The 13,349-nt window shown below is 45.3% G+C and overlaps 2 protein-coding genes across 2 annotated transcripts in view; one reads left to right on the plus strand and one right to left on the minus strand.

Moving 5' to 3' along the window:
• LOC100561357 (netrin-4) overlaps positions 1-1,889 on the minus strand; it is a 74,014-nt gene extending 72,125 nt beyond the window's left edge. The window contains exon 1 of the mRNA XM_008105306.3: positions 841-1,889. Within this exon, the coding sequence (XP_008103513.1) occupies positions 841-907 (67 nt within the window). The 5' untranslated portion in view covers positions 908-1,889. The remainder of the gene's footprint in view (positions 1-840) is intronic.
• Positions 1,890-11,862: 9,973 nt separating this feature from the next.
• The window catches only part of uroc1 (urocanate hydratase 1), a 62,265-nt gene continuing 60,778 nt past the window's right edge, over positions 11,863-13,349 (plus strand). The window contains exon 1 of the mRNA XM_003217776.4: positions 11,863-12,153. Coding sequence (XP_003217824.2) covers positions 12,025-12,153 — 129 coding nt within the window. The 5' untranslated portion in view covers positions 11,863-12,024. The remainder of the gene's footprint in view (positions 12,154-13,349) is intronic.

Below are 13,349 nucleotides of genomic sequence, written 5' to 3' on the forward strand. Positions count from 1 at the left end.
ACAAGAAAACCAAAAAACAGGTTGTATTCGCACCACAGTTGCTCACTTTTAATGCAGACACCATAAAATAAGGCAGATCAGTGCTCTGACTGGTTACAAGGCAGGGCTGTGCTTTCAGAAAGCAGCTCGCTAGAGGGCTCTGCAGGCGCAGGAGGGGATGGTCCATGATGTGTATACAAGGTTCCGATGTCCAATACTCATGTGAAGAATGGTTCACATTTTAAACTATTTGGAGGAGGCGGATTGTGTGGGGAGGGGTTCTTTTAGAAAGCAGAAGCATCTTTTGTATTTAGGTGACTGACTTCAATGGAAACTGAAATCCTTTGAGTACCACTGCTTAATCCCAGCAATGTGTCAGGTGCAAGTGACTTTTTTTGGATGACAACTCCAAAGAGAAAGTCTCAGATGCTGCAAACAAACTTTGAACGCTCACAAAGCGAGACGCAAATGCCCACACCACTCAGATGAAATTCAAATACAGCATTCAGGAAAAACAAAACACAGACGGCATGCAGCAGATTGTATCTGAAGCCCTAATACAATCATCATCAAAGCAGAGAATACACATTATCTATTTTGAACTGACTCTACAGCAGGCTTGGGCAAACTTGGGCCTTCCCTCCTGGGGTTTTGGACTTCAGCTCCCATCGTGCCTGACAGCCTCAGGCCCTTTCCTTCGCTTAAGCGGCTGAGGGGGGAAAGGAAGGGCCTGAGCTGTCAGGCATGGTGGGAGCTGAAGTCCAAAACCCCAGGAGGGAAGGCCCAAGTTTGCCCATGCCTGGGCTAAAGGCATCACTGAGCAGAAAGCGCGCCCATGCCTTTGCCATCATTTCTGCTTACCTGCCCCGAGCTGCCCAGAAACCACATACTCCAGAAAGACCATCAGGGCGATGCTTTTGCGCGGCATGACTCCACCTCGGAAATCCGTGAGGATGAGGACGAGGAGGGCAGTCGTAGGAGTAGTGGTCTTCTCACAAGCCTTGCGCCCACGCCAGCATTTGGAAGGAGCCTTTCCTTCCCCTTCGGGCTCCCTCCTCGGCGTCTCGCGTCTTTGCCTCTCCCTCGGTTTCGCTTTCCTTGTGATGCTCGTCCTAAGGAAGGCAAGCAGGCAAGCAGCGTGGGGCAGCCAGGGCTGTGATTGTTGCTGTTTCTCGGAGAGGGCTCTCGATCCGTGCCCGTGGACTGCGCCTCTCTCTCTCTCTCTCTCTCTCTCCTTCCCTTGCCTTGGAATAAATAAATCCCCGTAGCGGCTGCTTAGAGGTGGCAGCGGCGGGTCCCCTCCTCCTCCTCCTCCTCCTGCCTCCCTCCCTCTTCCCTGGCCGCCCCTCCAGAGACAGAGGTGAAGTTCACATGCTGTGGGCACCGCAAGGAAGGCAGGCAAGGCAAAGCAAAGCAAGGCAAAGCAAGGCAAGCAGGCCGGGCCACCCGCACGCCCTCAGGGCCGCGCCCCGCTTCCAGCCCGCCTCTCCCCCTCTTTGCTTTCTTTTCATCCCGCCTCTCTCCCCATATAGGGACAGTCGCCGGGTTGCATACACCCGACTTGTGAACTACTCCAAATAAATAAATAAATACTGTGGTCAGCAAAGAATACACTCAAAGGGTTAGAAAAATTCTCAAAAGCAAGCTCAATGGAGGCAACACCATCAAGGCCATAAACACCTGGGCCATACCTGTCATAAGATATACTGCTGGCATTATAAATTGGATGCAGGCGGAACTGGACAATTTGGGCAGAAAAACAAGAAAACTCATGAGTATTCATCATTCACTATATCCTTGCAGTGATAAAGGTTAAAGGTTTTCCCCTGATGTTAAGTCCAGTCGTGACCGACTCTGGGGGTTCATGTCTAAGCCAAAGAGCCGGCGTTGTCCGTAGACACCTCCAAGGTCATGTGGCCGGCATGACTGCATGGAACGCCATTACCTTCCCGCCAGAGTGGTACCTATTGATCTACTCAAATTTGCATGTTTTCGAACTGCTAGGTTGGCAGAAGCTTGGGCTAACAGCAGGCGCTCATTCCACTCCCAGGATTTGAACCTGACACCTTTTGGTCCACAAGTTCAGCAGCTCAGCGCTTTAACACACTGTGCCACCAGGGGCCCCTTGTAGTGATGTTCATCTGCTATATCTGCCTAGAAGATCTGGTGGCAGAGGACTCTTGCAAGTAAAACAAGCAGTCAAAGAAGAAGAACATGCCCTGGCAGAATATGTAAAGGAAAGTGAAGAACCTGCTTTGATTAAAGTCAAAAATCAGAAACTCCTCAAAGCACCGCAGACAAAGAATCAGTACAAGAAACTGCACTACAAACTAGAGCTGACAGCTGGCCCAACAAAGCTTTGCATGGACAGTTCCTTGACAAAATTGAAGGAAAGGTTGATAAGGAGAAGATCTGGCTATGGCTCATGAATGGGACACTGAAGTAAGAGACAGAAGGCCTGATTCTTGCAGCCCAGGAGCAAGCAATTAGAACAAATGCAATTAAGGCCAAGATCGAAAAATCAGCCAGTGACCCAAAATGCAGACTGTGCAAGGAAGGTGATAAAACTGGCCCGAATTTATGTCACAAGTACCACCTGCCAGTAGTAAAGAACTGGTGAGATCACAAACCTTCAAAGGTAGTGGAAAATGAGCACGTAAAAATACTGTGGGACTTTTGAATCCAGACTGACAAAGTTTTGGAACACAACACACCAGACCTCACAGTTGTGGAAAAGAAAAAAGTTTGGATAATTGATGTCGCCATACCAGGTGACAGTCAAATTGATGAAAAACAACAGGAAAAACTCAGCCATTATCAGGACCTCAAAGTCTGCAAAGACTTGAGCATAAATCAGTACAGGTGGTCCCAGTGGTGATCAGCACACTTGGTGCCGTGCCAAAAGATCTCAGCTGGCATTTGGAAACAATAAACATTGACAAAATTATGATCTGTCAACTGCAAAAGGTCACCTTACTGGAATCTGTGCACATCATCCAAAAATACATCATACAGTCCTAAACACTTGGGAAGTGTTCAACTTGTGATTTTGTGAGATGAAATCCAGCATATATATCTCATTTGCTGTGTCAAATAATAATATTAATAATAATGATAACTTTATTCTTATATCCTGCCCCATCTCCCTGAAGGGAATCAGGGTGGCTCACATGGGGACCAAGCCCAGCAATACACAATAAAATACAATCATATAAATACATTTAAAACATATAAACATAAAATCATAAAACATATAATACATTAAACATACTCAAGCAATAGCTACTAGTCAGATGCAGTGAACATATTCCACTGGGGGCAAGGCAAATGTTATCCGTGTACAATATCTTATAAACCTCTACTGAATGGACTGGAAGAAGAGCAGTAACTAGGTCTAGGTGGAGGTAAGGGACAGTCGTCAATTTATGCCAGAGCAAGGGGGCCACTGCCGAGAAGGCCCTCTCCTTTGTCCCCACCAACCGTGTTTGAGAGAGAAGTGGAAGCGAGAGGAGGGCCTCCCAGCAGATCTCAGAGACCGCAGAGGCTCGTAGTAGTAGGAAATGCGATCAAAAAGATAAGCTGGACCCGAACAGTTTAAGGCTTTATAGGTGATAACCAGCATCTTGAATTGAGAATGAAAACTTATCCTAGTTAAGAACGAGATGACAGGCCTGTAGCGAGGGGGGGGGGGGAGTTAGGGGTTCAACCCCCCCCCCCCGAAATTTTTCAGGTTATAAAAAAAACCTGGTTTACTCATGAATTTTAACTGGTTAACCAAATCCCCATGCTAAGTCTATGAGACACAAAACATTAAGAGTCCCTCCAGGCACTATCTCAAGCAGATATTGACAGGTTTGTAGCGGGGAGGGGTGTGTGCTAGGGGTTAAACCCCCCCCCCCCCCAAATTTTCAAAACCCCTCCCGAAATTTTTTTCTGGCTACGGCCCTGCGAGATGAGACAACAGGAAGTGAGAGACATTCACTCCTGATAAGAGTTATCATGGGGGAAAGGTGTCCCCAATGAAGCTTTCTCGCCAATCCTTGTTTCCACAGCAAGCAATTTCCCCCCCAAAATCCAATTATTACAGGGACAGAAAGTGAGGTGAGATCTTCTGAACAGGGGCACTGATAGCAAACCAACACCACGGGGATGTTAACTCTTCCCTATGTGATCCAAAGCACTCTCTCTTTAGATATATACCTGTTTTCCCCAAAATAAGACACTGTCATATATTTAATTTTCCTCAAGAAGACACACTATGGCTTATTTTCAGGGGATATCTTATTGTTTATTAAGTACTAGCTTGGGTAGCCGGCATTGCCCGGGTTATTTGACAAAGCCAATTTTAATTGTCCAAAATGCATAAGGTTGTGGGTGAACTACAACTCACATCATACCAGGTTAAATCCCTGAAACTCCATCAGTGGTTAAAGTTTGTCATGTTGGGCAATTTTGCTTTCTAGATGCATCATCGGTGAGGTTCAGTGTGCTCTCTGGCTGTAGGGCGAAGTACAATTCCCACCATTGTGGGTCAGTCCGCCTCAATTCCCTCCAGTAGGTTCACTTGGTCATGGGGCCTCTGTGTACCAAGTTAGGTCCAGGTCCATTTTTGGTGGGGATCAGAGTGCTCTTTAATTGGAGGTGAACTATGAATCTCAGAACCTACAACTCTCAAATGTGAACAGTTCCCCAAACCCCTCCAGTATATTTAGTTGTTGATCAATTCCCCTCTGTTTGCTGTGTGCCATAGGAAAGGGTTAAGGGAGAGGCAGTGGGCAGGGTCATGTAAATTCCACACCAATGGAGAGAGGAAGGAACACTGGGAAGTGTCTTTGGTGGGGGAAAAACAGAAAATCTAGGATGAAATTGTCCCCATAAGAAAACCTTCACTTGGATGGTGGGCAAGATGGTGTTTGGCAGGGCTCTTGGACATATTCATGGCACCTGCTATAACCTGCAATGTTCCTTGGAGGGAGGGCCATTGGTGTCTCCTGACAGTGGGAGTTGTAGCTGTTTGTGGAGGCTGGAGCCTATCCATGTAAATGGACATTTGTGCCACATACATGCATACAGATTTTCACTTTTATTATGTGTATAGATGGTACAATAATCTGAACTTATGGGATGATCTCTCTGGGCTCTGTTGCAGACTGCTTGCTGAAGATTTTCTCCTATCCCAGTGGTTCCCAACCTTTTTTTTCACCAGGAAGAGGCCTGGTCACTTTGACCAGGGACCACTTTGACCAGGGACTATTTGAACAGTGACCACTCTCCAACATTAGTACCAAAAGGGTTACAAATCAGTTTATGGTCAATGTTAGATTCGGTTTGATTATTTGGGTTGCTGATTTAGGAAATTGCATTGGATAGACGACATCAGCTCTAGTTTCTGAAACTACATATGCCATCCAGTAGTCACCATCTGCTCGCCCATACAGTAGAGTCTCACTTATCCAACATAAACGGGCCAGCAGAACGTTGGATAAGCGAATATGTTGGATAATAAGGAGGGATCAAGGAAAAGTTTATTAAACATCAAATTAGGTTATGATTTTACAAGTTAAGCACCAAAACATCATGTTATACAACAAATTTGACAGAAAAGGTAGTTCAATACGCAGTAATGCTATGTAGTAAATACTGTATTTACGAATTTAGCACCAAAATATCACGATGTATTGAAAACATTGACTACAAAAATGCGTTGGATAATCCAGAATGTTGGATAAGCGAGTGTTGGATAAGTGAGACTCTACTGTATTTAATAATCTAGAGCTGATGTCACTTATCCAATGCAATGGCCAGCTCTGAGGAAAATAGCAGAAATAAAATAAATAAAATAAATAAAGAGGAAGGAGGTTCCCAGACTGGAATTTCATTATTGCAGCCCACTGCTGGGCCACACCCCACAGGTTGAGAACTACTGCCCTATCCCCTGGTGTTTGTGTGGGGTAAGAGAGACCCACAGACTGTTGCTAGTCAGTGCTGGGGAGCAGCAGCTTCACTGGTGTTTTTTTAGGGGGGATTCAAACCATTGACCTTTCGGCCAGCAAGTTCAACAGCTCAGCAGTTTAACCCGCTGAGCCACCGGAGACTCCGGGGTATGGCTTATATTGCCCAAATGCTTAGAAATCCTGCTAATGCTTATTTTATGGGTATGTCTTATTTTCAGGGAAGCAAGGTATGTATATATATAACTTAACTTAAAAATGTACCTGTTCTGACTTACATACAAATTCAACTTAAGAATACACCTACAGATGCTCTTTTCTTTGTAATTTGGGGATTGTGATATAGAAACTTCCAAGTTGGCTCACAGCAAACATGACAGGGTGCAGATAAAAACAGAGCAAATGCGTTAAAACCGCTTAGATTAAACCACTGAGCTGCTGAACTTACTGACCAAAAGGTTGGCAATTTGAATCCAGGGAGCAGGTTGAGCTCCCGCTGTTAGCCCCAGCTTCTGCTAACCTAGCAGTTTGAAAACATGCAAATGTGAGTAGATCAATAGGTACCGTTCTGGCGGGAAGGTAATGGCGCTCCATGCAGTCATGCCAGCCACATGACCTTGGAGGTGTCTACGGACAATGCTGGCTCTTCGGCTTAGAAATGGAGATGAGCACCAACCCCCAGAGTCGGACACAACTAAACTTAATGTCAGGGGAAAACCTTTACCTTTATGCTATAATTAATACAACACTGTCTCTCTCTACAAAAGAGACAACCTAAAAATATGCAAACATTAAAATAGGATTAAATATTAATTATATTAAAAAGTAAACAGTTAAATATCCTGAAAGACTGGTTTAAAACCATTCAAAGCTTTTTTTTTTAAACCCACACGAGCCTCTGACTGGAGCTTAACAAACCCTTTAAGAGCCTGGGCAAGAAGTATTTATGAAGAATATAACAATTGACGGTTACATCTATTGTGCCCTGGAGCAGGAAAAATACTAAAATGCAAGTAGAGCAGAGTCTCGCTTATCCAACGTAAACGGGCCGGCAGAATGTTGGATAAGCGAATATGTTGGATAATAAGGAGGGATTAAAGAAAAGCCTATTAAACATTAAATTAGGTTATGATTTTACAAATTAAGCACCAAAACATCATGTTATACAACAAATTTGACAGAAAAAGTAGTTCAATACACAGTAATGCTATGTAGTAATTACTGTATTTACGAATTTAGCACCAAAATATCACGATATATTGAAAACATTGACTACAAAAATGCGTTGGATAATCCAGAATGCTGGATAAGCGAGACTCTACTGTAAAACTGCCTCTAAAAACAACACAACCCCCTCAAAAGACTCCCCCCACCCAGAGCAGCCTGCCTCTCAGCATCCTCTTCCTTTCATCTCTCCCCGCCTCCCTTTCTTTCTCTTTCTCTATCCCGCTCTTCCTCTCTTCTCCCACTTTCCATCTCTTTTTCGCTCTCTCTTCTCCCCCCAAACCTGGTCCTCGGCTGTCCTTTGTTTGGGGCGCCCTCCCCTCTTTGCCTGCAAGGCAGATGTAGGCGAGGCGAACAAGGGCGGGGAGGCTGCTGCCCAACGGGCTCCCTCCGGTCCCGAAGATGCTCAGAATCGCCATGAAAAGCGACCCCCTGCCCCCCTCTTTCTTCCCCAGCCCTCCCTCCAGAGCCAGGGCGGCGGGGGAAGCCGTGGAGAGGCAGGTTTCCAACCACACACACACACACACAAGCCCCGTCTACACAATGCGCATTGGTCCCGTCGCGGGATTAGAGAGGATTTAGGTCTCCTTTCCGGCCCTGTCGGAAGACATCAACAAAAGCGCGTGGGTCGCCCGAAGGGGGAGGAGGGCGATTTCCCAGAGAGTGAGTTCCCTCTCCGCCTCGGAGTCATGTTGCACCCCACAGCTCTGGTCGTGGGGCTGTTTTGCTGTCACACACGCGACCCAACTGGCTGAACATCGGGTGGTTTCAGTTTGGGATTGGTTGCTTTTTGTTTCATTACGACAGGACCGGACGAGAGTGAGAGGAGACGCGCCTCTGGCGTGGGTTGAGGTTTTTTTTTTGTTTGTTTTTGTTTTGCCTGAGCCCTATAGGCCAGGCGTGGGCAAACTTGGACCCTCCTTCCAGGTGTTTTGGACTTCAACTCCCACCATTCCTAACAGCCTCAGGCCCTTTCCTTTTCCCCCTCGGCCGCTTAAGCACACACGTTTTCCTGGAGACAGTGGGCACGGAAGATGGTTGTTTGTTTGTTTACTCTCCTTGAAATGAACCACCCGAGGGCCAGCGGGGATGCTGCTCTTGTCTCCTTGCCTTTGGCTTGCCCTCAGGCCTGAGTTAATTAGTATCCCCACAGCGCCCCCTTCCGGTGAAGCTGAGAACAACAACAACAAAGAGAGGTGTTGCCTTGTCTCAGCCTGCACCTCCACTGGCACAACACTTTAACCGCCCCGAATTAGCTCTGTGGCAGTTGTTTATTCGTTCCTTCCGACTCTTTGTGACCTCATGCCTCATGCCAGAGCTTCATGTCAGCCGTGGCCACCCCCAGCTCCTTCAAGGTCAAGCTCCCAAGGATACCATCCATCCATTTTGTCCTTGGCTGGCTCCTCTTCCCTTTTCCTTCCATTTTCCCCAGCATCATTCTCTTCTCCATGCTTTCCTGTCTTCTCATTTTGTGGCCAAAGTAATTCATCTTTGCCTTTAATATCCTTGCCTCCAGCGAGCAGCCGGGCTTTAGTTCCTGTAGGATGGACTGGTTGGATCTTCTTGTGGTCTAAGGCACTCTCAATTTTCCTCCAACACCACAGTTCAAACACGTCTATCTTTCTTCGCGCAGCCTTCTTTATGGTCCAACTCTTGCTTACTTAGGCGATCCCTAGTAGTTCGAGGATGATGGTCCTCCATCTTCGCTATCTTGGGGATGGATCCATAGATGGCTGAAGAGACCTATTCTTGATCCGCATGTTCTCCCTCAGTGAGGACATCGGTTTCCAGGTGGAAGGCGGTCTCAGTCAGGGTTGGCTTGATGGGCCTTCCTCTTGGCACATTTCTCCCTTAAGCCCTTCATTCGTGCCTCTTCGAACTCCGCAGCACTGCTGGTCACAGTTGACCTCCAATTAGAGCGCTCAAGGGCCAGGGCTTCCCAGTTCTCAGTGTCTATGCCACAGTTTTTAAGGTTGGCTTTGAGCCCATCTTTAAATCTCTTTTCCTGCCCACCAACATTCTGTTTCCTGTTCTTGAGTTCGGAGTAGAGTAGCTGCTTTGGGAGACGGTGATCGGGCATTCGGACAACGTGGCCAGTCCAGCGAAGTTGATGGCATAGGATCATTGCTTCAATGCTGGTGGTCTTTGCTTCCTCAAGCATGCTGACATTTGTCCGCCTGTCTTCCCAAGAGATTTGCAGGATTTTTCTGAGGCAACGCTGATGGAAACACTCCAGGAGTTGGGTGTGATGTCTGTAGACCATCCACGTTTCGCAGGCATAGAGCACCTTGGTATCTCTACGGATGTCCCGGTCATCAAACACTCTCTGCTTCATACAGAAAAATGCTGCACTCACAGAGCTCAGGCGGTGTTGTATTTCAGTGTCGATGTTGACATGGTCAACATTTTCTAATGTTACACCATTAAGCTTTATTCCTGGCATTGCAGAGGGATTAGCTGGTGCCTGTTGGAAGAGCACTTTGATTTTCTCGATGTTCAGTGAGAGGCCGAGCTTCTCGTATGCTTCTGCGAAGGTGTTTAGAGTGGCTTGTAGGTCTTCTTCTGAATGCGCACAGACTACGTTGTCATCGGCATATTGGAGTTCTATAACAGATGTTGTGGTGACCTTGGTTTTGGCTTTCAGTCTGCTGAGGTTAAATAGCTTGCCAGCTCTTGCATCCATAGGTTACAATTGCTGTAACTATGCGGACCTTCGTTGCCAGTGTGATGTCTCTCTCTCTCTCTCTATATATATAGATAGATATAGATATAGATATAAATAGGGATATATATATATATAGGCTTTAGGTAGCATAGGGAAGAGTTTTGCTCTCTATGGCCCTTTTCAGATTATTTCGCCTCACTTCCTGTCCCTACGATAATTGGATTTTGAAAAATTTGGCTTGATGTGGAACCAAGGATTGGTGATAGAGCTTCAGTAGAAACACTTGTTCTCCATGAGAACCCTTCCAGGAGTGAATTTCCCTTCCAAGGGGTACACTTCTCTCACTTCCTGGTGTCTCGCCCCCATTCTTAACTAGGAGTCATTTGTAAGTCAGATGTTTATAATTCAGGGACTGCCTGTATTTCTTTTGTTGGCTGCCTCCTGCTCTAGTCATGGTCTGTCTATGGAGATAGCACCACTGACTAGTGTTTCATTTCCATCTTCTGTTGAAGTTATTTTCTTAAGAAACAGATGCAACACAAAGCTTCTCTTTAAAATAGTGTCACAGCTATTGAACTCATGGTAATGACTGCTTGCCAGATCCATAAGGGTTTGGTGGATGTTCTAATATCTTTTTGCATTATCTATGGTTGACCGTCATGTAGACATTCGCTCCGACGTAATCAGAAGCAAAATGTCCATTATTAATGTTCCTTTATAGATGTCTCTTCTTCAAATGCCCCCTTCTGCAGCCCTCTGATAACAGACTTATTCTCCCCCCCCCCCCCCACACACACTCCATCTAAACACTTTTGATTTAATTCCTTGATCCATAAAGATATTTCATTAGCCTGTCTTTCTCCATGAGATATGTGTGGTCTAAGTGTCTGGGAGATATAAGATAAAGCCCTGTTGTGAGGCTGATGAACTCTTCCTTTTCCAAATGCCATGCTCATCTGATTTTTTTTTATTGTCTTTATTCGATTGTCCTCATGGTTTGCTAACAAAATTAGCAATCTATATCCTGTTGCCAATGAGGAAAGGAATTGGGTTGTTGTGCATTTTCCGGGCTGTATGGCCATGTTCCAAAAGCATTCTCTCCTGGCATTTCACCACATCTATGGCAGGCATACCTCACAACCTCTGAGGTTGCCTGCCATAGATGTGGGTGAAATGTCAGGAGAGAATGCTTCTAAAACATGGCCATACAGCCTGGAAAATGCACAACAACCCAGTGATTCCGGCCATGAAAGCCTTCGACAACACGAGGAAAGGAATTCTTAATGACAAGGGAGGTGTAATGTCATATTATGGCTATGCATGTCTTTTAATGGTCATTGTAGCAAAAGGTATCCATCTAGCACCACCATCTACACATTTATTACCCTGTTAAATTAGTAAAAAGTACTTTTGAACTCAGTTTGCAGCAACCAAGGCAAGATGAGTACAAAGTGCAGAAGTGGGAGGAGAGAGAAACTGGGACTTTTTGAAAATGGGATAATAGAGGGTTAATTGGGAGCATCCCTGCCAAACTGGGGAAGGTGGGAGGCATAGGCTATATTGCTTTGGAGAGCTTTTGACTGACAGCCTCACACAAACTACAGATGGAGATTTATTTAAAATAAGACTTTAATGATTGGACTTGTTCTGGGGATTTCTTCAAACAAAAGTTTCATAAATGAATACAATAAAATGAATAAATAATCTGGGAGAAAGGGCCAGAGGTGCGTGAGAGAGGCCCAAAGCAAATTAAAAGAGAGATCTAGATATTCGTTCATGAGTTTGTATTGCATTGTAAGGATATGCTTTGCCCTGCAATATTCTTTCAAAAGGACTCCAGGACTCACAATGGGCAAAAGATAGTGAATAGTAATATGCACAAAGTACAGGAACAGCCAAATTTGATTTCAAAGGGGCAAAGTTAACTGCATGCGCAAAACCATCTAGAGAATAAACAGTTGGAGCTGTGAATGATTCCTGAGGAGGAGGTGGCTGGAGAAACCAATAGGATTGTGTGCCAATCAAAGTACCTTTTCTTCAGTGGATTGGAGCCAGACACACAAAAATGAGAGGACAGTCTGCTTTCATCACAGGTCACCTCAGAGTATTGCTACAATTCCTGCTGAATAATTTCGAGGTCTCATTTCTTAGAGAGAGATTCTTGAGAGAGAATTGTCTTCTGCTGCTGAGGACATTGCCTGATAAATGATGTCCACCCTGAAAGAAATTTGTGGTGGGCTCCCCTTGTACCCAATTCCTAAGAACAGAGGCCGAACAGCAGGGATCCCTCATGCTCCGGTCAGGACCCCCAGCCTCACTGTCCAGGAAAAAAAGGTAAGAGAGCATTGGTATTCCTCTTCCCTGGGAACACCCCAGATAAAACCCGCTGGAAGGCAACCTCTATCTATTTGCAGCATTCTCGAATTCCCAAAGGCCAGGAAGGCAACTCACTGCCATAAGTGTCAATGTGGAAAAATCGTGAAGATATCAAAAAGGAAAGGCCCCTGTCTTTTTTTTTTTTTGTTTCCCTTCTGTGCATGTCCGCCAACCTCCAAAAGGTGAAGTTCTTGAGTTGCTTAGTAGAAATATCTAAAGATTATTTTATTTCAATTTGTAGAGATTTCATTTTTTAAAATTAGAGCACTCCGTGATGCCCAAAAATAGTACATTTGTGCTGAACTCATAAGGAGCCCCCGGTGAGCTGCTGAACTTGCTGACCAAAAGGTTGGCAGTTTGAATCCGAGGAGTGGGGTGAGCTCCCGCTGTTAGCCCCAGCTTCTACCAACCTAGCAGTTTGAAAACATGCAAATGTGAGTAGATCAATAGGTACAGCTCCAGCAGGAAGGTAATGGCGCTCCATGCAGTCATGTCACATAACCTTGGAGGTGTCTACGGACAATGCTGGTTCTTCGGCTTAGAAATGGAGGTGAGCACCAACCTCCAAAATCAGACATGATAGACTTAATGTCCAAAGAAAACCTTTACCTTTACCATAAGAAGGAGAGGAAAGAAAGGGCAAAATGTCACTCTACCCAGAAGACTCAGTCAAAAGCAGAGAGCTGCAGCATCTCCAGGCTTGTGTGTTTCCCCCCATTAATAAATTTGGACAACTTGATCTTGATCTGGTTATGCGTGACTGCATATGTTCCAGTTTGGAGGGTTTGCTGTATATGTGCTGAGAATGTGCCTGTGCCTGTGTGTGAGTAGCTGATCAATGGCATTGATTATGCCACAGGCAGCAGTGGCTGGAACTGCCCATTGTTGGCATAGGCAATGTAATGCTTGTTCAAAACCAATAACTCAGACTTTGAGAGCAAAATACAGTAGAGTCTCGCTTATCCAACCTTCTCTTATCCAATGTTCTGTATTATCCAACGCAGTTTGCCTTTTAATAGTCAAATGTTTTTGTAGTCTATGTTTTCAATATATTGCAATGTTTTGGTGCTAAATTTGTAAATACAGTAATTACTACATAACTTTACTGTGTGTTGAACAGCTTTTTCTGTTGATTGGTTGTAAAACATGTTGTT

The sequence above is a fragment of the Anolis carolinensis genome, chromosome 2, assembly GCF_035594765.1.
Source record: "Anolis carolinensis isolate JA03-04 chromosome 2, rAnoCar3.1.pri, whole genome shotgun sequence".
Lineage (NCBI taxonomy): Eukaryota > Metazoa > Chordata > Lepidosauria > Squamata > Dactyloidae > Anolis > Anolis carolinensis.